Here is a 27,719-nt window from a genome sequence, read left to right as displayed (position 1 = left end):
GTATTCTGTAGTGTCAGTATGGAGGTCTTCTCTTAGCGTTTGCCAGATCCAGAACTGACCCTGCTTGGGCAATGCTGTTGTGAGAGAAAGAAGCTGCTTCCAAGTCTCAAAGGGCTCAAGGCGATTCTCTGTGAAGTCAGGAGGTGGTTTCCTATTAACCACGCGGAGAATTAGAGCTTGTCCCGTGAGACTTATTTGGGAACCTGCTCGGAAAGGAGATATCTTACTTCCTGGCTTTTCAGTCACAATGTATCTGTCTTTTTCTTTCTGCTGCTCTTGCAACTCTGGCACTTTGTACAGTGCTCACAGGGAAACTTGAGAACTTTCACCTCCTAGGAATCAGCACTACAATTACTAGTGCTTGTAGCATGCACCATTTACGAGGAGTAGGAGGGCACTGTCAGTGTAACACAGCTTGTCTTGCACACTGCAGTGCTCCTGCTGCTTTGACATTTCTCTAGAGAACTGAGCTGTTAAGAGATATCTAAAAGACACACACACACATACTAATTTGGGAAAAGATGGAGAGGTTTCAGTGTGACCTAGTGTGGTGTCCTAGGGTGTAACATATGAAGACATGATTAGCTACAAAAATTACAGGTGATTAAGATACCTTTTCAACTGCACTCCTTATATTAAGGGTGCAAAGTAGAGGAAATGTTTAAAAGACTTCTACAGCTTTCTGCCATCACAGGCATCTTTATCAGATAAGGTTTTATCATCTTTGTAACTCCTGTCGCCAGAATACACTTAAACAAGACTCAGGTTACACCCCCAGAAGATGAGCAGTGCATTGGCAATTGCTTGTGTTACCATTTCCCCTGAGATGACTTGTAGCTGAGTTGCACAGTCGCCCGTGGATACTGCTTGTTCCTTGTTGTGTCTACACGAACAGTCACTGCTGTATGAAATGCACAGTTAAACAAGTAGTTTAGGTACACCATAGTCTGCTACTTGGGCCCCTAAATGACAGCTGTGTTGTAAATGCAACCTTGAAAAATAGTAAACAATTATACTTTTGCTTTTATGTAAGATTTGGGCTAAAGGAGACCTAAACCTCATGGAAGTGGTTCTTAGTAAGGTGTACTCTTCAAAGGAGATGTACCAGAACTCAAGGTTTCTTCAAAATATTCATGAATGAAAGTAAACATATTCAGACATCTGTGGTACTCTTGTCGGAAGCGGTGATGTAGGAATGTTTTGGGGTTTGTGTGTCAATGTAAAATGCTGCTGTTAAAGCTACAGTACCCAGCTGTGAAAATGGGAGAAATTCAGAATTAGTATTGTGCATCTGGTCAGAGTCTGCAGGAGCCACATTCCAAGGAGCAGGTGATATTAAGCACCTTCAAAACATGAGTCTCTGTTTAACTATTTAATACAAAGAGAAATAAACAACTTAAGGTATAATTAACCTACAAGCCATGCAAAAATAATTTTAGTTAAGCAAGAAGTTCTGAACATAGTTCAGAAGAATATTGTCATTGATCTTGTTTTTAAAATCTTGCTTTGAGTGAGTTTACACCATTTAGTCATGGAAAATTCTGTTAGTTATCATAAACATGTGACTTGGCAAAATGAGCATAGCACTGAAATTCTGCTCTCAACAGGACAGAAAATCTTGGATAAAAAAAAGACTTGGTAAGGTAAAATAGACACCACCACCATCTCTGAAGGACTGTTTTCACATCTACAGTAACTTACAGAAATGGGATCAGAAACATGCACCATCCTTTTAAAAAAAATGGCCAAATCAATGGACTGGAGCTTCTAGCCAAATATAAGTCCTAGCCCAGGGAGTCAAGGAATGAAATAACAGAGGTGAAAAAATACAGGTGTGCACTTATGGACACCTTCTTGAACTGTTGGTTCTCAACCCAGACAGACACGGAGATTCATCCCAGTTGTGCTCAGTAGATAATGATGGTGAAACCAGGTTTTGCTGTTCATACTGTTCTCCTCTTCTTTTTGCTTTGCTTTAGGGGTAGTCATGTTTTGATAGATGGTTTGCAATTCTGACTTTTCTTTATGAAACTTTTTTTTCATCCTTTACCTGTGTTCTGACTTGTTGCTTCTGCTAGCAGCATGTTGCTCCTCTGTCACTTCACTTGGATAGCATCCTGCACTGTGAAACTAGTATTAAGGAGTGTATGTTTTATGCTTGAATGTTCCTCTGGTAATGTAAAGCTGGCCCAGGAGAACCTTAGAAAATATCAGAAAGCACAACTAGATCTGTAACAAGGGAATACATTTTAAACTGCAACTCCTTTTTAATGAAATCTGTAAGCCTTAATGAATTAATTTGGACATGCAGATGTAATTGATAAATATTGAAATAAGTCAACTTAACTGTAGTGTTTTTCTAGAGATTTTGTTGCTTTGTTTTTCTTTTCTATATATTGAACTAGATCTAGCCACATGTAACTTAGGGCTTGAAGGATGCCTTAGTTTCCTGGAACTGCCCACGTGAGATATAAAAACCGCAATACTGAAGTGTGGTTTGTATAATTTCCTGGTTCACAGGGCTGATGTGCATTGTTTTATTTGTCATGGTTTTCTTTTCTTAAAAATTCAGGTATCCTTTCCTGTCCTGTGTGCAAACAGACCTGCTTTGCAAGGGATGTAGTTGAGAATTTCTTCCTCAAGGACTTTCCGACTGGTGATTCAGCCATGGCAAAGGTAAGTGAAAACCACAAAGTTGGTTACCTTGTGGGTTGTTGAAACAGTACCAGATGAACATTGAAAACAGAGCAAATTTTGTTTTGAACAACAGACTCAACAGTTTGCTTAGGCAGCACTGGAATTACTTCACTACTAGAGATGGACATACTGACTTCATAGTACTTTTTGAATTTTAGTTGAAGAATGAGTTTCACTCTCTATATTTCAAATAGCCAATTAAAAATATTGATCCTAGTGTATCTGCCATAATCAATATATTAGGAAGATACTGAAACTCCTGGATTCCTCATTGCCCTCTTTCTACTCTCAACAAAAAGTAAAAAAATCACAGAATAGTCAGTGTTATAAGGGACCTCTGGAGATCACCCAGTCTAACCTCCCCACAAAGGCAGGGTCACCTGGAGCAGGTGCACAGGAACGTGTCCAGGTGGGTTTTGAATGTCTCCGGAGAGGGAGACTCCATGACTTTCCTGGGCAACCTGTTCCAGTGCTCTGCCACCCTCAATGTAAAGAAGTTCTTCCTCATGTCGAGATGGAACTTCTTGTGTTATAGTTTGTCCATTGCTCCTTGTTCCGTCACTGGGCACCACTGAAAAGAGTCTGGCGCCATCCCCTTGGCACCCCTTTGAGATATTTATATGCATTAATGGGGTCCCATCTCAGTCTTCTCATGCCCAGTTCCCACAGTCTCCCCTCATAGGAGAGATGCTCAAGACCCCTCATCATCTTTGTGGTCTCCACTGGACTCTCTCTAGTAGCTTCTTGTTTCTTTGAGCTGTGGAGATCAGAACTGAACACAGTACTCTGGATGTGGCCTCCCTAGGGCTGAACAGTGGGGGAGGATTGCCTCCTTGGTCTGCTGGCCACAGCAGCAGATTGTTGACTGAGTGGTTACAACAATATTACCCATTAGATGGTGTGGGCAATTATAATTTTCTGATTGTCTGTTTTAATGATAAAAAAGTCACATCACATTGCATTTTCCCATTGGGAAATGGATTCAAAGGGTAATCAGAAGACAAAGAGGATTACTACCTTGGCCTTGTATTGATACTGTACATAGATGGATTTCACTTCTGTTAAATACCCAGTTAACAGGCAGGACTATTCTTGCAGTTTTGTAGTTGCCACTACTTTGGGTTGACAGGAGGGACAAAGGACAGAAGAAGGTGTGTCTCTTCCCCCTGTGTTACAAAACATGAGCAAGATTGATTTCAGAATGTGATAGTATTACCTATAGCTGGGAGTTAAAAGAGGTGAAAACTTGTCAAAATTATTCTGTAGTCTGCTGGCTGTTTTATACAAAATGGGGTCCAAAGCAAGGGAAGAGTAACAAAGGAGCAGGGATACAGGACTTCACCTTCTGCATCTCTTGGGCCTCAGTCTGTCTCTTTTGCACTTTTGATTCCTAAGGAAGCTAGATAGCCATATTGGATATCCAGTTTCAGGGACTTTGGGTGGAGGTGAACACTTTTTCCTTAATGTAGGAAAGAGGATATGTCTTTCCACCGCACTTAACCTCTGTAGAGGCAGCAACAATTTGTAGATCAGTTCTGTCCTGTGCAGAAGGCTTGAGACCTCTTTAAATTGAGCCAGTGACATGATTGGAAAAAGTTCTAGAGGGGATGCACTTCTTCCCTGTCAGTCATTTCTGTGTTTCATTTTTTCTATTGTTAAAAAGTAAATAATGTGTAACCTAATCCATGAAATGTTCTGGGGAAATAAAGTCAATGCAAGCAAAGTGTGTTGACATTCTCAGGTATAAGTTGCTTGTAGAGTGCCACATAACTTGATCTAAAGCAAGAAGGGGTCTATTCGCATACACTCTTCAAAGAGAAGAAGCAAATTCATGAGATATTGCTGAATGTTTAAAATGCACTTACTATACTGGGATTTCTTAATTACTGTGACTCGCATCATTTACTTTTCAATGAGAATTTGTGTAGAAAGGAAATCAAATGAGAATATCTAATGTCTTCAAAAGCACTAGATTATTTTTTTTCAAACCATCTTTAAAAGAAGGTTTTTCTTTTCTGTAATCCCTTAGGAGCCCTAAGAGCTGTTCAGTAAAGCATATTTCTCACTGGAGCATATGAGTACCCCAGAGCAAATTGTGAACCTTCCTCATAGTTTTTGGCTTACTTCCTTTTTATTAACAGTCAAGTCATGTAGCTTGCTTGCTTACTGTCTTTAACCACTACCATCACTCCCCAAATTAAAACCATAGTTTCACCATTGGTGACATCAAAAGGAGAAGCACCAGGTCATCTAACTGAGACAGCTGAACTGCCATCATTCTCTTAATTTACCTAATATGTTCAAATGGGAATCTGTCAGGGAAGCAAGATGTCTCTCAGTGTGTGAGACAGTGAAGCATGAATGATAGAATGTGCTATATGCCAGCAGCAGGAGTTTCAAAAAGTATGCAATTCAGAATCTCTTGCCCAAAAGCCCATTTCCATGTCATAAATAATGTAACTCTGGAAACACTCTACAATTTAAAAGTAATGTTAACACAGAACAGTGTCAACATAAATTCTAGTCAGACTGACAGCTGAACTGTTACAGGTAAACCTGTGTTTAAGCAGTTTTGGTTATTGCAGAGAAGGAAGAGCATCACTCAACTTTTGACCTGATCCCTAAGCTGGCCCTTGATGGGCCTACATTTTAAATTAGACACTTCTTTTTATATAACCAGCTTTGCTCCCAAGCATAAATAGCTTTGCATTTTGGTTATGTAAGTTTTATTAGGCTTTTTTGGTTTAAATTATGACATGTACCTTTTGGAAAAAAAATGTTGATAAGCAAATGGCTAAAATAGCAGAATGGCTTGCACAGACAGTTCCCTCTCTAGACAATTAAACACATTTGAAATTTTGCTTTGTTGTCTTATTGTCAAGAATTGCCCAATCTGTTAGAAAAAAATTGTGAATATTTAGAAACTCTTGAACAATGAGTTGATAAGAGTGGTTTGTACAATATTAAAGCAAATAGAGTAAGCTCTAATTTTAAATAAAGCAGTATAGATTTAGAGTAGCTCTGCTGACATAGCTCCAATTTACTTTCATATACACAAAAGCAGAAATAACCAACTTTTTTTTAGTTCCTTAATAAATAATTAGTGACAAACAAATTAATGCATGTTGTGGTAAAATGCTTCTGCATAATGCTATGATTACAAAGGAAATGGTGGTTAAAAAACTTTTTGATGGACTTTCTAACATTCCACATATTTACTGGGCAACCTAGACTATCTTTTCTGAGGTAGAAAATATCTGTGTCTATCTATGTAAATATATATATATAGAAATATGTAAAAGTAACATGTACACTCATTTGACATGTTAAAGCCATCAGTAAGTACTACAGCACTAACAGAAAGGGATAGAGCATGCCTCTCATTTTCAAAGTGACTTTTAACCTAACCCTCCTTAACTTAAATCATACAAGTCTTATTTCATAGTTTCATTGCTTTTTCAGTTCACAAGAAACAAGTCATTATGATTATTTCTTCTGACTTCATGTGTAACATGGAGCCTAGAATTTTGCTGAATAATTGTTGCATCATGCCATAATAATGTTTGATTGTGCTAAAGCACAGAAAGACAACCAATTTTATTTGAAAGCTTCAAGTCTTAATTTTATTCTTCTCCCTTTTATACCATAACCAGACTCTTAAGATAACTTGAATTGCATTACTGTGAGAACAGAAAACATTAAGCTTACCAGTCTGAATCATGGTCTACTAAAAATAAGTTTGTACAGTTAATTTGTTACCCTTGTATGTAATTGCACTTTTTGTTTTTAGAGCTGCTCCATGTGTAAAGAGAAGAGACCTGCTCACAGTCTCTGTACCAGATGCAATAAGTGGCTGTGCAGCTCTTGTACAGAGGAGCACAGGCATGGCAAGGAAACTGGAGACCGCTTCCTGTCTGTATCCCTGAAAGGCTGCACAGGTACTGAACACACACAGAAATTTCATTTCTTCTCATGTCAGTTATTCAGTTGAAAAAGGAGTAGTTGCAGGCTCTGTGCCACAGACACCATGCCCTGGCTGCGTGACTCAGAAGGTTATGTACCTGTCAACGAGAGATTACGTGATTTTTCTCCAACTTTAAGGCTATTGCCACAATCAGCATTCCACAGAATTAGAAAAAGTTTGGATATTTGTGTTTCACAGGTATGATCTTCTCCACATGCCTTTCCAGTATGCGGAGTGAGGAAGGCTACAAGAGCAACAGGCTTTAGTTGCCTTTTAGTATTTCTGTCCTCCTTTGTGTAATTTCATTCAGAAAACTATGCTAAAGCAATTCCTGTGCACGTGGGCAAGGTGTACGAGGGAGTCACAGACAGCAAAAGGCTGTGATCACCACAGGATGTTCCTTTTCTAAGCCTGGAGGGAAAAGCATATGTCCTGAGTGTATTTTACCATGAGCAAGCATAAATAAAGCCCGCTGGCAAATATGTCTCATCCCTATGCGGTGATGATCCACAGAAAGCATTACCATCTCCTATTACTGCTCCTTATTTTCTTTACTCATATGCCAGAAATCTGCTGTGAAGTATCCTAACCTAAACTTATGTAAGCAATTTGTAACCTGAAATAAGAATTTTTCAATTTTATACAGTGATTTAAGTTTATGCTTTGCTCAGGTATGAATTTATTTGTGCTAGAGAGTTTGTTCTGCACTTTCCTTCTTCATAAGGAAGATGAAGGACAGACAAAGGAATAAATATAGCAAAGTAGTTATACTTTTTATTTAATTTTTTTCTTTAGGATTTTTCTTGGGGAAGTTTTTACTTTATACTTGCCATAGATGGAGTCCTTTTAAGCACTGGGTGGTCACATCAAACAGAGTTTGAGGCACTTGAGACATGATATGCCTTTGCCAAATAGGGTGTAACCAAAAAAAAAATCTGTAAGAATGGTAATAATAAAAAAGCACAGATTATATTTAAATGTTTTTTGGGTCTTTTTCTAGAGAATAACATAAACTGAAGTCCCCCAGTCCCCTCTCAAATGCCCTGATTGGATGGACAATATGTTTTTCTTCTTGAGTTGATGACAAGATAAGGACTGTGGTTTTGAGGCTCCAACTGTTTATAATTTCATTTCACTTTAACTAAGATTACTAACTCATATTGTTGACAAATACTGGTAAGAAAATATATGTGTGACTTAGTTGTGGGTTTGTGTGTGCTATATAAATAAAAAGATGCAAACACATAAGATGAGAAAGAATTTTAGGTTAGTGCTAAATTCTATATGCTGAAAAAAAACCATGAACAAGGGGATTGGTAGTGCATGTATAGGCTAGTTAATACAAAAAATTATTTGGAATGTAATCTGTGCATTATTATTATTATATATTTTATTTATTTAGGACAGATATCCCCTGAGAATACTTCAAAGAAAGCAAATACTTGAACTCAGACTGTTGGTTTGGGTTTTTTTTTGGCTTCTGGAGATAAACCACGCTCTGCTTTGAGATTCAATTGCCATCTTCAGTCTGTGTATGGTGCTTCTGAACAAGTCACCTTCTTTGTAAGCCCTTGCAACAATTGAGAGATTTTGCACCTTTAAACTGTTCTGTCTTTTGCAATTTGCTTTACAAGGGCCAGACCTTCTTTTGTCATCTGAAAAGTGTAAGATATCCTGGGTCTGAAATGAAGTAAAGTAGGAAAAACCCCTCACTAATCCTCCCTATTTCTATTAATTTTGATAAACCATTTCTTCCTTGAGTGACAGAACTAGAGGAACCTGGCTTCCCCGGGAAACTTTTCTGCTTTTTCATGTTATCTGTGTTTCCCGAGAGTTAGGAAAAAACTGAAAACAAAAAACCCCCTCCAAAAAAAAAAAAAAAAAAACAAAACCCAAAGCAAAAAAAACCAAAACCAAACCAAAAAAAGCCCTGAAAAGTTTCTGGGTCTGTGACCACAAGACGTCAAAATTTTGAAATCTGCTTCTGGAATGAATTTGATGAGCACTGGAGAACTAGATGCTGGCATCATGAGCCAAAGCTTTGTGACAGATCAAGCAGCAGTCTTGGAGGAATAATCTCTGAAGAATGAGCATTTCACTGGAGGGCTCTGTATTAACACTAGGAATAAGTTAAATTAGTTAAGTTCAAAGTTCTTCAGAATTCTTGAACTGCTTAAAGTCACAAAACCAGAAACTCCCTTAGTCCCAGCTTTCTCAAATAACATTAGGTATTAGTACAGACTCTTTCCTTGTTATATGGAAATCTGTACTTTGCAACTGAGAAGAAACAATCCTTTTGTCAAAACTGTGTTAGGGGTAAATGATCTGGTACTGACATCTCAGCTATTTACAGGCTAGTGCACAAATTGAATAATTTTCTCTTTGCTATACTATCCTTTTCTTTCAGTCTCTCAAGGTTAAGCATGAACCTACAAAATCAAAGTTTGAGCCATTGCGATTTATGCAAGTGGAGGGAGAACTGTATTAGCTAAGATGAGATTGCTTTTCCAAAGTTGACATGAACTGGTTAGAGGAAGAGAGATTGAAAAGTTTCTGTTAATTATTCAAGAGATACACCTGAGATAAAGAAAATATAGGCTGTAGAAAATGGTGACTCAAATGATGAATTATCGGAATTTAGGGCAACTGAGCTTTCCCTTTTCATCAAATGAGGTTCTTATCAAGAAACTAACATGGATAGTTGTGGTCAAGGTATATGTTTCTAGAAAAAAACAGGCTTTTGCTCTTGTTTAGCACCTGATTTCTAAGTATTAAACTTATTTTTAAACTGAAGAGTGTTGCTCTGAGTGTAAAGTAAAGTAGGTCAAGAATACCACAGCTCAGTGGCAGTTCTCACTGACATACCAATTGAGTCAGGGGATTACTAGTGGCAGAGGATGTGGGTCTGTGTTGTAATTAGATAACACTGATTTTATCCTTAGTTTGCATTTGGAATCTGCCTGTCTCTTAAATCTGACATGGTACTAAAAAAATCCCACTGATTTCTCTTGGATGATTACAATCACCGTGGGTAAAGAACTCTTTACAGAGAGAAAAAATGGAGAAATCATTATATAAAATTGTGACTAGGCTTCATTATACACAGACCTGAAAGACAGCATCTCATTATAAGCTGCAGTTTAATATGGATAATTTGATCTTGAGTTTTCAGAAAAACAGCTTGTATGCTTTGTAGATGCTGAATACTTCCAGAGGTTTTTCCAACCCATGAATCTTGAGATAGTTATTATGGTCTTTTTGTTTTCCTTTTAAGATGTAAAATCTGACCCTATAAGGGAGGAAAAGATGATCTTTGACATCCGCATTGGCTACATATTGGTTATAAAACCTGCTTGCTGCGTATTATTTGCACAGGCAGCTGCAGATTTTAATACAAAAGTACTTGTTTGCAATATAATCAGGAAAAAAATATTGCTGTGAAGGTGAGTTCAGTTTATACCTTGCTAGAAGAAAGTATTGGAGAAGAATAAAAAAAATCTAATCTAATTTCCTCTTTTAATAATGCTATCTGTTAGCATTTGATTTAATAATTATATAAACCAACAAACTTCCCTGAAGAATCAAGCATGATACTGCAGTAAATAATTCATAACAATGTAAACCATGTAATGCTGTTACATAAAATCTCAGCCTAATCTACCACAAATTATCTTCTTGCACATTGTTAAGAAGGCGGAAGGAAAGTCAATTGAACTGGAGGAAATAAATCAACCTTCTTAGAAATATTTAGAGTAGATAGCAATCTAAAAACTAGGCAATTTGATATGTTGTTTTAGAGCGTGGCACAGATTTTCTCCCTATTTTCGTTCTCATTGTCAGCCATCAGATTTTCTTAGCCTTTCTGCTTCTCTGCTGTGGCTTCTCTGTCACTTCTTCCAATTTGAAGTGACTGAGTCAGTATAGCTTGTTGTATGCTGTTTGTTATTGCAATATTATCACTTCAAAAGCTTGATTCCATAAAAGGCTCCATTTTGCTACAGGATGAGAGGATGATCTATGAGCAAATGATATATAAATAATAAATATTTTTGTATAATTTAAAGTTTTTATCAGTATTTGTTATCTAATAATGATTGCTTATTTAATTTCTCACGTGTTGATAAGCAATAATGGGATAGTGTCTTTGTTGGAGTACTCTGAGGATGCAATCATGTGATTTTTCTTGTTGTCCCTGTATGTATTCCAATGTACTATTAACTTTGGTTCTGTGGACACAGGATTTGAACACTGACCTGGATAAATCTGTCACTGTACCCGAACTTGTGCTTTCTGTTCATTTTGAGAAAACAATATTTTTCACCAGTAATGGTGATGGCCTGTCCTTACATTGGTTAATAAAATTAGGCTCTGGAATCTGTGCTTTTTGGGTCCAAGAAAAGAGCTTTGGCCTTAACTGTTAATGTAGATGTACTTGTGAATATCTAGTTTCAGAGTTTGTTTTGCCATAGTTTAGCTTTTCTTTTCTTTCTTTTTTTTTTTTTTCCTGGCATTCGTGACAGTGTTCCTTCTTTCTGAAACAATTCTACCCTTCAGGAAAGAGGGCAAGAATAGACTGTACAGAAGCAATGCTTCCACTTTGCATATCCACTGTCCATTCTTACTCTTCATCACACTACTCTTTAGAAAATCCTTTTAAAAATGGATTTTAGGGCCTGATATCAGCCCTAGCTGCTGAACTTTATAAACTGCATTGGACCAAACACAAATTTGAGAAACAATTGCTCATACGACTTTTTAAGAACAAAAGGTTTCCTTGCTTCTGCTGTGACTGCAGGTTTATGTAATATGTTTGCTATTCTACATTTTACAGTCCAGTTTTGTTGAGTGGTTTGCCAGACCAGGGCATTCAAAGTTGTGAGGCAAGTGCACCAAATCATGAGAGATACTTAAAACTCTTGAGGATTTGGAGGACAATATGAATTTGTTTTGATGCCTCTTTTTCTGACCCCCTCTGATGTGCTCAGTTTGTAGGACATATAAGGCCAGGAAAAAATATAAACAATCCCTGCTTCATATAATCGGATGGTTCCAGTTCTGCGCCTCTTAAAAATATCAAGACTTTCCATACAATTGTGAGTTTGGTTACTCTTTTTCTGAACCCTAACAGTAGTCCTTGTCAATGACACCATTGTTTTATTTATTTCCCTCAGCAACTGAAGATGAAGCAAGCGAGTTTTCCTTATTTTGTCCAGTGCACACTCAAGAGCCACTCAGGCTGTTTTGTGAGACCTGCGACACCCTGACCTGCCGCAGCTGCCTTCTGGCAGAGCATAAGGAACACAGGTACCACACGCTCATTGCTTAATCATAATCAAGGCTAAAACTGGAGCTAATTGATATCTAAGACTTTTCATCTGCGTTTCCTGTCAGCTGATGCTGCAGGCTGGTCTGAACTTACAAGCCACAGCAAACTCAGCTCAGTTGTCTTATGCCCAGGTGGTGTAGCATGTGGCTCACTGCCCTCACAGGGGCACTCCCTGCTCTCAGCAGTTTGTACCTTCCCAGCTGTACTGTCTGCCCAGGTGCTGTGTATGCAGAGAGTTCCTCATGACTGTGCTCAAAGGCACAAGTTGAACTCTATTCTGAGCATGGTTCAAATACTTAGTGTTTGCCTCTACCAGGGACTTCATGACTGTACAAGACCGGAGTTACCAAGCTCAAGCATGCTGCTTGCCTGTGGAAGTGTGTGAGCCATGTAAGGAATTGTTTATAGACAGGGACATGTTTTGTGACATGAGCCTGCCTGTATGAGGTTTGATAAGGTTCAGCTGCCACAGAGAGCACCTGTAGTAGAAAAGAGGCAGGGCATCACGTCCAGACAGGTATTAAGGCAACTGGTCCCCTAAACTCATTGACTGATAGGTTGTTTATTTATGAACATGGAAAAACATAGTGTGAGAATTTCCCCTTCTTTTACAGGTTCAGACATCTTGAGGAAGCTCTGCAAAACCAGAGAGTTATTCTGGAAAATGTTGTAACCAAAGTGGAAGAGAAAAAAAGTGGGATTCAGGTTTCAGCTAAACAGATTGAAGACAGGTAATTGCTATGCATTATTTTTTTTCCATGAAAGTGGGTGACATGCAAAAATATTATTTTCACTAAATGTAGGTTAACAGAATTAAGTGCAGCTGCTATATTTTTTTCTTGGAGGATAGGAAATAATAGGAAGATTAAAAATATCAAATTTGTGTTTGAGTGGTGCTGACAAGTCATGGTATTGTAATACATGATTCCGTAGTCTTTATAAGGCATGTGACAGCTGACTTCAGAGATAAGACTTTTTTTTTTGTTATAATCTGGTTCTGAACTAGAACTTGAAAATATTAGGAATAAAGATAATTTTTAAAATACCTTATTTCTTAAAGAAACCTGAAAACAAGCTGCAATGCAGTCAAGGCTAATATAAAAATGAAAATATTTAATTATATGAACTGGATTTCAGCTACTGGTTATGCAGTTAGTAGCTGTTGGATCTCTCTTTGACATTAATGAAACCATTTCAAACACCTTCAAAGAGTACAAATCTATTTGTACTGTTTATACTCTAGTATAAAGTGGAAGTTTTTTGGATGTATTCTGTGTGTATTTGTTGACAAAGAACTTAAGACTTGTTCTTGGCATGATGTTTGCGCGAATCAATCAGCATAAGCATGTCACGTCCAGAGAGCAGTGGTCAAGGTTCAATGTCCAGATGGAGACTGGAGAGAATTGGTGTCCCTCAGGGGTCAGACTGGGACCAGTACTGTCTAATATCTTCGTCAATGACAGAGACAGTGGGATCAAGTGCACCCTCAGCAAGTTTGCAGCTGACTCCAAGCTGAGTGGTGCAGTTGACGTGCCTGAAGGATGAGATGCCATCTGGAGGGACCTGCACAAGCTCAAGTGGGCCCCTGTGAACCTCCTGAGGTTGAACATGGGCAAGTGCAATGTACTGCACCTGGGTCAGGGCAACCCCTGATATCAAGAGAGGTTGGGGCATGAAGAGATTGAGGACAGCCCTGAAGAAGGACTTGGGAGTACTGGTGGATGAAAAGCTGGACATTCACTGGCAATGTGGGCTTCCAGCCCAGAAAATCAGTTGTATCCTGGGCTGCATCAAGAGCAGTGTTGCCAGCAGGTCGAGGGAGGTGATTCTGTCCCTCTACTTCATGCTGGTGAGATCTCACCTGGAGTACTGCATCCATTTCTGGAGTCCTCAGCACCAGAAACATGTGGACCTGTTAGAGCAGTTCCAGAGAAATGCCATAAAGATGATCAGACAAATGGAATACCTATAAGGATGTGCTGAGAGAGCTGGGGTTGTTCAGCCTCGAGGAGGGAAAGCTTCATGGAGACTTTACTGTGGCCTTTCAATACTTAGAAGTGGTTTCTAAAAATAATGGGGACAGACTTTTCAGTAGGACCTCTTGCAACAGGACAAGGGGTGATGGTTTTGAACTGAAAGAAAGTAGGCTTAGACTAGATAGAAGGAAGAACAGTTTTATGATGAAGGTGGTAAAACATTGGAATGTGTTGCCCAGGGGGGTAGCGGATGCCCCACTCCTGGAAACATTCAAGGCCGGTTGGATGGGGCTTTCAGCAACCTAATCTAGTTGAAGATGTCCCTGCTCATTGCAGGGGTTTTGAACTAGAAGGCCTTTGAAGTTCTCTTCCAACCCAAAACATTTTATAATTCTATGTTTAAAGAGAAGTGTGAGAGAACTAATGGGAAATGATACAACTTGCACTGGATTTCCATCAACAGTTAAATCAGTTCTTGTAACAAATAACTACCAAGCTATGAATAAATGACATGTCAGTTGACTCATTCAGGGATGTGTATCTCTTACCCGTAGGTTGCTTGAAGTAAAACATTTGTACAAAAAAGTAGAAAACCAAATAAAAATGGCCAAGATGGTTCTGATGAATGAAATCGATAAACGAACAAACATCCTTCTTGAACAACTTGAAGTAAGTAAGGCTAGTTTATTTGATACCTTGGGAAATTAAACTAAATTAAATTTAACCCCAGTGCCAATGGAAAGAATATAGACTGTGAGAGCTATTGCCCCTTTGTTTATATTTTCAAATATTTCTTTTTTTTTTCCTGCAGAATTTTATGTAGAATCAATGGTTGACAAAGGTTCAGGGTGAAGTGACAAAATGTTTGCTTATCATGAGTCAACCACAATTTCTAATGCATTTACAGAGAATATGTGTGCACCTTTTGAGTACCTACAAAACAAACCAGCTTCTGCTTTTAATGTCTAATTCGTAGAAGCCCAATAGCAGCACAATTAATATCCTGTTTCAAAAATGATTCTTTGGTCTACTTTCTGCAACAGACCCAGTAGTTTTGACTCTTCAATTTTTGGATGTCCAGTTGAAATATATATATGATTTTATTTTGAAATGTGCTGAGCACAAAAATTGCTGATGAGAGTTTCCAGTTCTTGGTTATTCTTGGGTCATTTTAGCAGGTACAGGAAAGACAAGGCACTCAGCATGGGCTGGCTACCTTGGAACTCATGTATTTTTATTCAAATGTGGTTACTCAGCTAAGTAGCTTTGCAAAATAGAGAAATTTATGTTATCATTTTTATCTTTTTTAAGCATTAAGTAAATTCAGTGTTCCTGTATTTTGACAACATTTCAGTGTTTGTCTGAGTTATCTATAACCACAGCTGAACTGTGCATGCACTTGCAGTGCTCAGTTGAAGTGCATTGTGGGGGCAGTGGATGGAATTGGCAGGTGCGAGGTTCAACTCAGACAGGGGCAGGTTGTTCTTCACATAAATGGTGAATAAGTGTGAAACTCCAAGTTGCTATATGCTGTGCATGGGTTCAAAAGCAATTAGACAAATTAATAGAAGACTACACTGAGGCTGATAACGTAGGCTCTGTTTTTGTGGTCCCTAAATCATGGAGACTGGAAGACTGTTCCAAGGAACTGGTGCATGCTTGTTTGCTCCTGGGGAAGTCATTGCTCTTCCCGAATTCAGACATATCTCCTGAGTAGGATTTTCTTTCTTTTTATGATTGGTGGTTTAAAAAGAACCTAAGCAACAGTATTGCTGGAAATAATGCATAACGCAGTGCCAGTGATTGTATGCACTATGGGTGTCTGAAGAATTGACAGCTGTCTTCTACTGATTCACATTATTAACAGAAGATCACCAGCGAAAGGAAGCAGAAATTGGAGCAACAACTGCAAGGCGTTGTGGTTTTAGGCAGACAGGTAGAACATGTTCAGAACTTCATCAGCTGGGCTGTGTGCAGTAAAAGCAGCATCCCATTTCTCTTCAGTAAAGAACTGGTAAGAGCAATACTTATTTGGCAGTAATTGTGAGAACTGTTTTGAGGACTTCATGTTTCTCAAGGAATACATTTTTCATGATCTTATAATTGTGAATAAAAGCATCATCCTTTGATTTGTCACCAGATTGTATTTCAGATCCAGCGTTTATTAGAGACAAACTGTAACACAGACATAGGCCCTCCTCTGAAGATCAGATTCACCTGGGATCCCTCCTACTGGACTAAACAACTATCCAATATGGGTAAGAAAAATATACTAGACAAGTGCCCAAAGCTAGACTACACAGATATAGACAATACAGTACTTTCCAGAAAGGGCTCTCCTTTTTTTGTTTTGACATCCAGTTTTGAAACTCTTGTCATATCCTGAAGAAAAGCTAATGTAGCTGAGCTGTTTTCCTCAGTTATATCAATTCACCTGTTAAAAGACATCATTTAGGTGTCAGATTCTTTTAGTATCTTAGTGGCCAAGGGACCTGAGCAGTCTTGAGACACAATTAATGGGCACAGAGATGACTTTAGGACACTGACTATATAATAATTACAGTGTTATTTATATAACAGATGTAGATTCTGTGACTTTGTTTCCCAACTGCTGTGGGTTTTTACAGTAAATTCAGTTCAGTAGACTGATCAGTGATCTAAAAGATCAGTTCTCTTCCCATTTTAACATATTAAAAACTAAATGGGGTAAAACATTATCAAAAGTGTTGCAGGGAGTAATCTTCTCTTGACTAAAAGCATGGACAAGATCATTTCATAGGTCACTTCTATTTCTAGCTTTTATGAGTCTCACCTATGCAATATCAATCTCTTTTATTTTTGTCACTTTCTACCCTGGAAGCTGTCTTTTGTACCTGTGTTTATGGATGAGGATAAGCTCATCCTTTAGTAAAAAGTGAAAGTATGAGCCATATCCATCATTTAAGGTAAAATAAGTTAAGGTCAATTTTTCAAAGTGTTTGCTGTGTAATTCAACCAGGAGTTCCACTGACATCGGTGGGAGTTTGCTATGCTTTGAAACCACTGAAAAATGATGAAAAATTTGTCTTGAATGTATGTTGGCAGACTGTTTAGACAGGATATTTTAGTATCTTTTATATATGAAATGTGAATGATGGTCATTTCCTTGTCTCCAATTTTTATTGTGTAAATTTGTCAAGACCATAGGAGAGAGTAAATTTGTCATTTTTTCCAGGAGGTTTCACAATGGAAGGTGGACACATTTCTCACTCAGATATGCTACTCTGTGGAAATGTTCAAGGGTTACAAACCTCTTTGTATCATGGGCACCATTCATCAGCACCACAGCTGGAGCCCGTGAATAGCCAGGCACATCCATTTCCACCCGCAGTTCAGTGTTCTGCACCTGTGTGTTGCTCACACTGCCTCAGCATTCCACACCCGAACAAAGCTCAGCCTTCTTACCAGGACATAAACCACCATAAAAATTTTCGACAACCTCTCGAAATGCATCAGCAGCACTTCCCTCTGCAGTACAGCCTGCAGCAGCAACATGACAAAGAGCAAAGGGGTGCCCCCCAGCCCGTGAAGCTGACGCAGTCAGGGCTGGAACAGCAGTCGCGGTCCGAGCCGGAGAATGCATCTGGGAGGATGGGGAAGCACTTACCACCCCAGCAGCTGCAGCAAACTGCACCCCTGGGTTATGCTGTTGTGTCCCATGAGGCTCAGCAAGTTCACCCGAGCCACCCACAGCCGTTCCGCACGCAGGCTTCTCTGCAGGCATCGGCTGGGCAAGCGCAACTCGGTCACCTCCAGAAGATAAAATCCAACCACTCGCTGCAGCCGCCACTCGCTGCAGCCGCCCCCACAGCAGCAGCAGCTGCCTCTGCCATCACCACCATCGGGTCAGAGTGAGAGCACCCACAAGCAAGTCATCCAACAGAGCCTGGACATCATGCACCACCAGTTTGAACTGGAAGAGATGAAAAAGGATCTGGAACTTCTTCTTCAGGCCCAGGGACAGTCCAGCTTGCAGCTGAACCAAGCCAAGCCACCTCAGCACGTTCAACAGACCATAGTTGGTCAAATCAACTACATAGTAAGGCAGCCAGCCCCAGTGCAGCAACAAAGCCAGGATGAAGCACATGTAAGTTCTCTAAAAATTCTTTCCTATTGTGTTTAGTCAATGTAAGCTCAGAATGGGAGACACCTTTGACATTTCTTGTATTTGTTTGAACTTTCTATTGTTGTCTTTTCTATGTATGCAGCAGAGGCTTTATGCCTCATGCAGATTGGGCCAAAATTTTCTGTAAAGTGCTGCATAAAGAACCTGGATCCCAAAGGTCTGAAACTCTAAATAGACATGTTGAGCAGCATATGGGAGAATAAAAGCACCATCATTCCTCCTTACTTCATAGTAAACAGGAAACTGCAGGACTGCAGTAGTCTCATTCTCCATTTCAACTCTTCTTTTTTTTCTTTTTTTCTAATAATTTGTTAATGTTTGAGAGAAATCTTTCTCTATTCATTTTCTACTTACGGTTACTTCAAACATCTCTGTTGTTGTAGAGTCTGTTCGGGCTTGTCATAATGTGTATGCTGTGAATTGGTCTAAATTTATTGCCACTTTTCTTTCTATGTTGAAAGCACCAAATCTTAATTGTGATTTGTAGGTCTCTGAGAGCTCCACAGAACCTGATGCCCAGAAGCCTGCCATTTCTCTTGACAAAAGTGATAGTCCCTCCCTGTCACAGTCACTAGATGAAGAAGCCAGTGTCAGCAGTCTCTCCCCTGCAAGCACACTCCAGCAATCAGCTTTCCATCCAGTCAGAAAGGTATAAAGAACTTTTTTTAAAAAACAAAATTTAAAAAGAGAAAACATTATTTGATAATATTGAATATAATTGGGCATTGGAGTTCGCAATCAGGTGGAAAAAATTAAAATACAGTAGAAGTCAACAACATGGAAGACATTCACAGCCTAACCTTGTGTGCATCTCCCTGTGAAGGTGCCTACACACTGGGCTGTAGCCAGAATTAGCAAATCTTTTATAAGCTGATAGTGTTTAGATCTGGCTGACATGATTGTTAAGCATGAACTGGTAAATAAATAGAACCTCTCTTTCTTCACTGCTTAAATTCTGTCCAGCCTGTATCTCTAGGGATTTAACTATTAGGACTTGCTAACTAGCATAGTAGCAGCAGTTAATTTGGAGGGAAATAAAAAAGTCAGAGATGCTGATGGAATCAGGCCTGAGAAACACCCTGCAAAATAGTTACCCTGGAAGTAACAACACTAGTTATTACTGAAGGTGTGTTGTCTGAAAGGGATGTAATTCCATTGTACTTCTTCTTTTTGTTTGTATATAAGCAGAAATATCATAGTTTATGTATCTCTAGAATATTTTAGTACATAATAGAGCCAGGCTTTCATCCTTCCACCAGCTGTGAGGCCCTGACTATTGAAGAAGCAGCATGAACAAAACTAGGAGGGCTAATCCTTATCAGTAGATCCTTGCTGGCTCTGGGTATCACCTGTGCATTTGAAACAGAGAATCTGCCTTTTACTTCTCTGTACAGTTTGTTTAGAACACACCAAACAGCACATTATGTTCTGGTTGCTCAAATCTGTTTGTTACTTCTGTGCATGGCTTGTTTTGCATTCCATGTAGAAGTCTTTCATGGATATTTTCTCTTGGAATTTGTGTGTGGAATATTGTGGAAGTACTTGTCTTTCCTTACCAGCCTCAAAAAGGAAATTATTTTTCCTTCTTTAGTATGTAACTTTGTTAACTCAACATATTTATGATGCAATACCCACTCAGAGAATTGTTGGAGATCCCCTTGGGAGTTGTAGAGACATGGAAAGGTAATGATTATTGAGGGCCTGAAAGCAGCATGCAAATCAAATTTGAAAGCCACAAAGAAATCTGCAATTTCTCACTTAATCCTGTAAATGTGATGGAATTTCTGGATCAGGCTGATGGTGTCACAAGATTCTGAGATGATGGTCTTTGGCTCTGAACTTTCACATGTGAACCTCTGAGGATACAACACAGGACTGAGGAAAGCTATGTGGATTTTCTAGGATATGGCTACCTTTACTTTAGGATCTGACTGTAAAAACTGAAGATGTGTATTTAGGACCTGAGTAAGACCATGAACCTGAGCTAATACTTTTCGTGTAATGTAGACATGTCCTCAAATTTATTTGTGAAAGTGAATGGTGATGCTACCCAAGTAACTTTCAGAAGTTAAAGAAGCTGTCCTTTGTCTTCTGGACCTGTAATAGAAGGTTATTCCCAACACCTTAAACAAGAAAAGTCAGAAAGGGGGAAGAAAATGAAAGTAGATGTGTGAGAGAGAGAGAAAGAGAGAGAGAGAGGTATAGTCTGATGGGAAAGAAAGAGTAATAAAGGAAGAAGGGCTGAGTTGCTGCTGCAGAAGTTGAGGTGGCAAGAGGAGGATATTCCTAGAGGAAAAGAAAAGAATTTTTTCTAGAGGTGCTGGGAAGTGTGTGCTCTTGTGCTTTCAGAAAGCACAGGGATGTCTGGGTTTTTTTGGCTAGTTTTCTGGTACCTCTGCAAGAAATGAGAACATTCAACAGCTACAGCACCCCATCTTTCCTTGCATTTATTTCTTCTAATGAGCTGTTTGGGATGAAGATGTAATGTACTGACAGCTCTGGCTATGCTGAATTAGAAATGATGAAGGGAAACAGCACAGTAAGGAAACCCTTGAGATATAATCTTTATGAATGTTGTTTAAAGATGTCTGACTGCTTTTGCTGACAATTGGATTAAATCTAGGTTTAAATGGGAGATTGGTTCCTGTTTAAGAACAAGGGAATGTATCTATTCATTCTCATCTCTGTTTCACCCGATTAAATATTTTTCACAGTCCTCTCCAGACAAAAATTTCTGCATAGGTGTTTGACCATTTACTCTCATATGGCCTGTATTCAGAACATTTCATCTCTCTCAAGTTCTTGGAGGACATGGAAATAGTGAATGTGGACAAGTCTGAAACACTGCACTTGACACATATGGTAGAGAAAATGGCTAGATAAGCCTTTTGCTACCTGAAGAAGAACTGTGTTCTGTCTTTTGGAGAATAATTGGTGTTGGACTTTTGGCCTCATGTTGCAGTTCTGCTGAACTCTGACAGCCTTCAGTTGAGTGCAGCATTCCTAATGGAGTAGGTAATTCTCTGTCTGCTGAGATCCTTTCATTAAAGAGAAAGCAGTGTGTACCTGAATTAACTGTTTAGTGATCTGTCAAAAAAAAAATAAAAAATAAAAGCTTTCTTTAGCCCAGTGGTTTCCTTTGTTTTGGAGTGGGGCAAGGCTTGATTATGCATGCAATTAAAAATCTATGCATAAACTTAGAAACATGTTTATGGTATGCATTTGATATTATTGACTGATTAACTAGATAAATTATCTGGATACAGGATTATATTTATGTGTGAAATAATATGGAGTGGATGCTAATAATAGTTTGGGATCACCACATTACTAATAAACAGGGAAATCATGAGTAGATGATTCAGATCATTCCGAAAAAGTACTAGTGGTGTGAGGCACTCATGTGCCATGTGACAGCTTTTGAGTTCCAAGAGCACCTGTTCAAGTTATTCTGATAAGTACTGTTTTCTTTTCCTCACATTTAAAGCTGATTATTGATAAGCAGAAGTAGAAAAACAAGGATGAAACACTTCGCACATTTGTAAAATGTCCCCGTGTGTTACATTTCACCACCTATAAGGGCAGAAATTAAATCTGGCTTCGCTGAGCAGGGTTTTGGCTTTCCAATTGTACAAAATAGAGTTTACTAGCTGGTGTCAAACACAGATATTGTCACCAAGGCTACTGCAGTCTCGAAGTTCAGAGAAATTCCTGTCTGTGCCTACCTGCTCTGTATGCATGTGAATAATATAACCTCTAAACGTGTAACTTCAATTGTCAATGGGAGTGTTTTCATATGTTTCACTGGTTTTGGAGCATTAATGGTGATATTTGTCAGCCTTTCTGTCTTTCTGTGTATTCTTCTAACTATTCTTTCTCTGTGAATTAATTTTTTGTGCAGAATAAATGTTTCTATACTTTGACCATTGATTGTTTGATGTAAGTACTGCACTTAGCATAATTTTGGGCTTGATTAGCACCTTTTAAGAGCACAACACTAGAAAAGAAATTTTTCTGTCCATGTACAAAATGGATATAATTTTCTCTTCATGGTCCCGGTATACTTCAATCATGTAGCCAGGACCTCTGTTTTGGACTGTAGAGTTGTTCCATCTCTACGCCTGTCAAATACCCAACCTCTCCAGTAAGAATGCCAGCAAGACAGAGAACAAATTTCAGAATAGCTTCGGTGATACCTGCACTTCAGTTCCAGGGAATTGTGCCAAGCTCTAGCAAACAGGTTTTACACAAGCTGTTGAATTGCTATGTTGCAGTGTGAAGGAATGAGTACTCAATTAGATTAACAGTTTTGTGGTAGGGGTTACCAACCTTCTGCAATGATATGGTCCTCTTGTTGCTTTTACATAGTATGATATTGAGTTGTTAATTTGAACACAGGACTGGAGAGGTCATCTAATATGGAACAGAGGAGAGAATAATAAGATATTTTGAGCCTAATTGTGTTTTCAGGAGTAATAGAGGGAATACAATCTCTGTTTTGTTTGTGTGTACCTAATTGTCATTTCTGGTTGTGATGGGCAAGAGGTCTAAAGGCTGTACCTAGTGTTTGAAGAAATGACACAATTGCTGTACATTTGTAGCACAAATTTGTAGTTTGAGCCTCAGGTACTGCTGCAACAAACGTTGGTGTTGTTGCAGGGCCAGCTGGACATCTCTCCTCCTCAGACTCCATAAGTGCACCCCTTTCTGTAGTTGGGAGCAAGACCTTTACTTCTGGGAGGGAGGATTCCTTGTCTTACAGCTGTTGAGTCAGGCCGTGGGTAGTGGAACATTCTATACCCTCCCCACTAATCCTAAAAACTTTGGGTGTGGTTCTGCCTTCTGGGACACTGCTTACTTGTGAGTAGATTGGGCATTTGCAATTTGCGTTTAGCAAACTCAGGTTTGGTTATGTTCCTTAGAAATTTTTGAGCTCCTTTGAGTTCCTTAGCTGTTCCCTTGAGCTGTTAGTTCACCTTCTGCTTAAAGTGAACCTCTGAATATGTCATGCACTGTATTAGTAAGTTATTACTGAAGAGTTGCACAGATCATTCATAGCTGTAGCCAATAGTAGATACTTAGGAAAGGGTGTAAGAAACAGGCAAATATAAACTGATGATAAACAATCCCATCTTCTGAAAACCAGCACTTTAGGGACTTTCTGACCTGAAGGTTGTACCAACAGAATTGTGTTTTGGAGCTCTTCATGGACCTGCCCTCTGTGAATTTTTCTAATCCATTTTTTGAGTCCATTTTAATACTATTGGTCTCTGCAGCATTCTACAACATTGCTTAAGTTCCTCTGTTTGCTTACTTTAAGTCTGTTTCCTGATAGTTCAGGCAGATGCCTTCTAGTTCTTAGGAAAACCAGTGAATAATCACTCTGTATTCACAACCTTCACAATATCAGTATTGGATAGGTCTATATTGAATTTACTCTCAAAATTTCTTTTTGAAACTGAAAAGTGATCGCTTACCTCTCTAGAGTCGGGATTTTCTTTCATAAAAGCCATTCTATACTTTGGTCCTTTATATATTTGGCCATTTTCCCTATACTTTGTGTTTTTTGTAAATTATTTTTGAGACAGGGTGACCAGAAATAGTATTGAAAGTGTAATTACATGGAAATGTTGTAGAGTGCTATAAGGCTGATTTTTGTATTATTTTTTTTGATTCGCAATAAGTCCCAGCTTCTTAGTTCAGGAGCTCCATTTGTCTCAAACACCATAAAGCACCTGAAATGGGGAATTCCTAGAATATTCCATACCATCCAAGGAGCAATCTTCAGAGCACTCTGAGAGGCTTCTGTTTTATTCCAGTTATATGCAGTGGTGGCATTTCATGCAAGACTGACATAGTGACAGTTTGTGGTGGAACCTCTCAGCCTCTGTTCAGACTTGATGCACGTGAATTTCTAGTCTCTGACATGCCAATACCACTGTTACTACAGGATTGTCAGACAGAACAATTCACTTTGGTCTGCTGTTGGCATTTTTGGGTATTTTGCCCCAACACATTTGTCCTAAGCTTTATTAATGACACCTCTTCCATCTCGGTGGCAATAGTTTAACTGAACTACTGTGTTTGGTTGGTTTGTTTGTTTGTTTTCTTTTTTCTTTAAAAACGTGCAATTTGTGGAAGAGAGGTTGACAGACAGAGTAGAGGTTTTATTTTTTGTTAGTATTGCACAGAGCATGTTGTGATTACTTAGTGATTGAAGTAATTATAATTTAATATCCAACCCTAGAACTTCAAGTCTGAGCTTGGGACCAAAGTGGGTTTGTTCTTGCTATTTTTTGGGCCCTAATTACTATTAATTATAGGGGAATTAGTGATGAAGGAAATAATAAGAGCCTGGAATTAAGTGTGCTACAAATTTCTGGAGAAACAGATTATGTTTTTTACTTTACAGAATTGAGATGTTTACAGCATAAATATGTTCATGCTTAATGCAATTAGGTACATTTCCCAGAATGTTAGTTTTACAAAACCTTTTTCCTCTGACCTGAAAAAAAAAGATAAATAAAACATGATGCTGCTTGCTCCGTACAATCTCTTCCTCCTTCTGCTTTAAGCCAGCTCCAGTTTATTCAGACAAACTGTGAAGGAAGATTTGGATTCTTTTACTCGTGAAAACAGAAAGGAAATCCTTTGGATTCTGTTCTGAAACTGGAAAATACGAATAGGAAGCATGTGTAGCCTGTGTTATCAGTGCTGCTGTGCTCGGTGAGTTAAGCAACTGGATTGGAGTAGTACATTTGTTTAACCTTCCAGCATAATGAGCTGCCAGGGGGATTGCTCCACTTAATAGCAGCCGTTCATTACTCTGCAACCATTTGCAGCGTGTTATTTCTCTTATAGCAAAGAGAATTGGCGGTTCCTAGTTTTAGCTTTCTTTATCTGTGACACTTAATGTCAACAGCCTTGAGACTTTGCCAAAACAATCCTAACAAATCCTAATCCCACTGTTTCAAGGTAAGTATTTGCTTCTCAGAATTCTTCTGTATTAGTGCTGCATGTTTACACTGGACCTTTTTAAATGCAACAGCGATCAAAGAAATATTTGAACTGAACCATGTGTTTATTTTTTGTTCTCTGAAGGCACTTTGCATGTTCTTTCTTCTTACCTTTCACTACCATAGCTAAGAAATTTGTGGTAGAAGGCATTTTGGGGTAGTGATGCTGCTGCCATTATATTATAAGGATCATCAAACCAAAATTAATTATGAGACAGTGAGAATTCCATTTATAATGTCACAGATGTAGTTCAGTGTGCCAGGCTGTACATTAAAATGTCAAAAAGTTCAAAATTAACCTACAGCTGAAGCCACCCTCTACCCAAGAGCATAATTAATGCTTGTTGTTGTTCAAATGGTGCATTGTAAAAGCAATAGAGCTTTTATAAAATAGAGATAAATTCTTTAAAGGCATCCCACTTGCAAAAACTAGCTGAACTGTCAAGGGAAAAGAGAAATTTTTGCTAATGGCAAAAGAAATGATTATTTTAGGGAGTGAATTAATAGACTATTAATGAACCTTGTTCCCAGTGCATTGTTCACTTCACACTTGACAGCAGCTCCATGGATCAGGATGGAATGTGTCTGTTCTTAACTGTGAGTTTTAATATTTTGCACTGAAAGATCATAATGTTGCTTCATCATTAAAATAACCACAAAATTAACTTTTGCCCCAAGGGAAAGACAGATGGCAATTTGATGGCCTCATTATTCTTTTTTCTTTTTAGCAAGAGTAAGGTTTTATATTGGCTTATATAATCTAAAAAGATCTCTGAAGAAACTGATGCTACCTAGAAGAGTAAAAAGGATGTAGCCAGATCATGTAATTGAATTTCACCTTCCTGAAAATTTTAGCTGTGAGAAAATTCCTATGTGCGTGTCTGTTTTTCTTTTTTCTGTTTTTTTTCTTAGTAGGAGTCATGCCAGCGACTACTCTCAGTAAGTAAACTTGTGTCACTGAAGCCAGGACTAATCCCACCATTGCCTTAGTGGGGCTGACATCTCACCTGAGGTGTACACAGCTACACACGGAGGATTTTCACAGGGTCAGGTCTCAATACGTGATAGATGATGGCACGTGCTCATGAAGGAGTGAAGGAAGGTGTGTGCAGTGATTAGAAGTGGTGAATGGCCAGAAGGTCTCCAGTTCACTTGCTATGAGCTTTGGGTGGTGTACCTGCCACTTGTGTGCCTCAGCGTGCCCATTTCCAGTGGAGCACAGCGTTAGGTAGTTCCTCTTGACTCAGACAGGAATTTGTGGATGCTTCATGCTTTGGAGAACATGATTAAATAAATATTTAACTGCCTCACAGGGATTTAATTGATGCTCACTGTGGACTTTGAAATGAGGGGGAAAGGCAAGGCTGGTTGCAGTTCATCTGTTCGGTTCAAGCACGAATTCTACTTATTTTATTTTTTGTAAGTGATGTGGGAACAATTCACGTGTTTATTTTGTCATCTGAAAGAGACTTGTGATAAAAAGAGGGATGGAATGAAAAGGAAAATGTGGACTTGATAGGCCACATTTATCATTGCATGTGAGGGTACCTCTCACAAGCAAACTATGACATCAAGTAAACACTTTTGATCTTTGTGGACTTCTTTAGGAGGTGTGGCCATGAAAGCTGGATTCCTTTCTGACCTACATATATAACTTTGGGTAGAAACCTCATTATTTTTAGGAATGTTCTATCAGACAGAATATATGGCAAATTGTGCCTCCACCAAGGCATTTCTTCATTTGAGGTATTCTAGTTTTCAGCTCAAACTTTGACAAGTTCCAGCTACTTCCAAAAAGTTATTATATCTCAGGCAGCTTAAATTCATTTGACTCAAGAGGAGGAAAATGACCAACACCCTGGCTGCAGAAATCCAGTACTCTCTGGGATGCCTTCTACATGGAGGGACTGTTTAAAGCAGACTCACTGGAGCACTGTGTGGTAGAATGGCACAAACCTTCCCTAGCACTGCAGAAGAGCTAACCTCTTTTTTTGTCTCAACTGCAGGCTATTTTGTCTCATTGAATTAAGTGGCTACTGTTCAGGCAAAGCTCCCACTGTGGCATCTACTGCAAATTGACAAAAAAGAGACTAAACTACATCCTTAGGTGGAAATTAGTGTCTGGGCAGAGTGTCCTCTTAGCACATAGTTGATGTGCATTGCAAGCAGAGGAATTGAGAGACTGACTTTGACATTATGTAGAGTTTACACAGGCACAACTGACAGCTCAGTCTAGTCTGCTGTCTTCACCACTGTGGGGTAAGATGGACAAAGGTATCAAATCCAAAATGGTGTATAACTTGAGAAAAATACTAATCAAATCTAGGAAATGGGTCCTGTCTCAGATTCACTTCTAAGTTGCAGGCCTCTAGCAGAAAAATAAGTGCAACAATGAATTTAAACTCTAATTCAGATGCAATCAACACATTTCTATTGCCTTGATTTATATTACAATGAATGCTACTTACTGTATTGCAGTCACATGAAAAGGACATATTCAGTCAATTATCAAGGGTGAAACAGCAATGAACTATGATAAAATAAAGGAAAAATTGCATATTCAAATGACACAGAT

General features: G+C 38.7%; 1 protein-coding gene across 1 annotated transcript in view; it reads left to right on the top strand.

Annotated features, from left to right (window-relative positions):
- Window positions 1-2,630: 2,630 nt before the first annotated feature.
- Window positions 2,631-27,719, top strand: part of TRIM66 (tripartite motif containing 66) — a 39,291-nt gene continuing 14,202 nt past the window's right edge. The window contains 10 exon segments of the mRNA XM_029961061.1: window positions 2,631-2,676; window positions 6,488-6,635; window positions 11,833-11,965; window positions 12,602-12,718; window positions 14,518-14,632; window positions 15,831-15,977; window positions 16,104-16,221; window positions 17,178-17,794; window positions 17,796-18,089; window positions 18,616-18,777. Coding sequence (XP_029816921.1) covers window positions 2,668-2,676; window positions 6,488-6,635; window positions 11,833-11,965; window positions 12,602-12,718; window positions 14,518-14,632; window positions 15,831-15,977; window positions 16,104-16,221; window positions 17,178-17,794; window positions 17,796-18,089; window positions 18,616-18,777 — 1,860 coding nt within the window. The 5' untranslated portion in view covers window positions 2,631-2,667.

The sequence above is a fragment of the Manacus vitellinus genome, unplaced genomic scaffold (assembly GCF_001715985.3).
Source record: "Manacus vitellinus isolate BGI_N305 unplaced genomic scaffold, ASM171598v3 scaffold_30_pilon, whole genome shotgun sequence".
Taxonomy (NCBI): domain Eukaryota; kingdom Metazoa; phylum Chordata; class Aves; order Passeriformes; family Pipridae; genus Manacus; species Manacus vitellinus.
The sequence above is the reverse complement of the archived record's forward strand: the minus strand, read 5'-3'. Positions and strand labels throughout refer to the sequence as shown.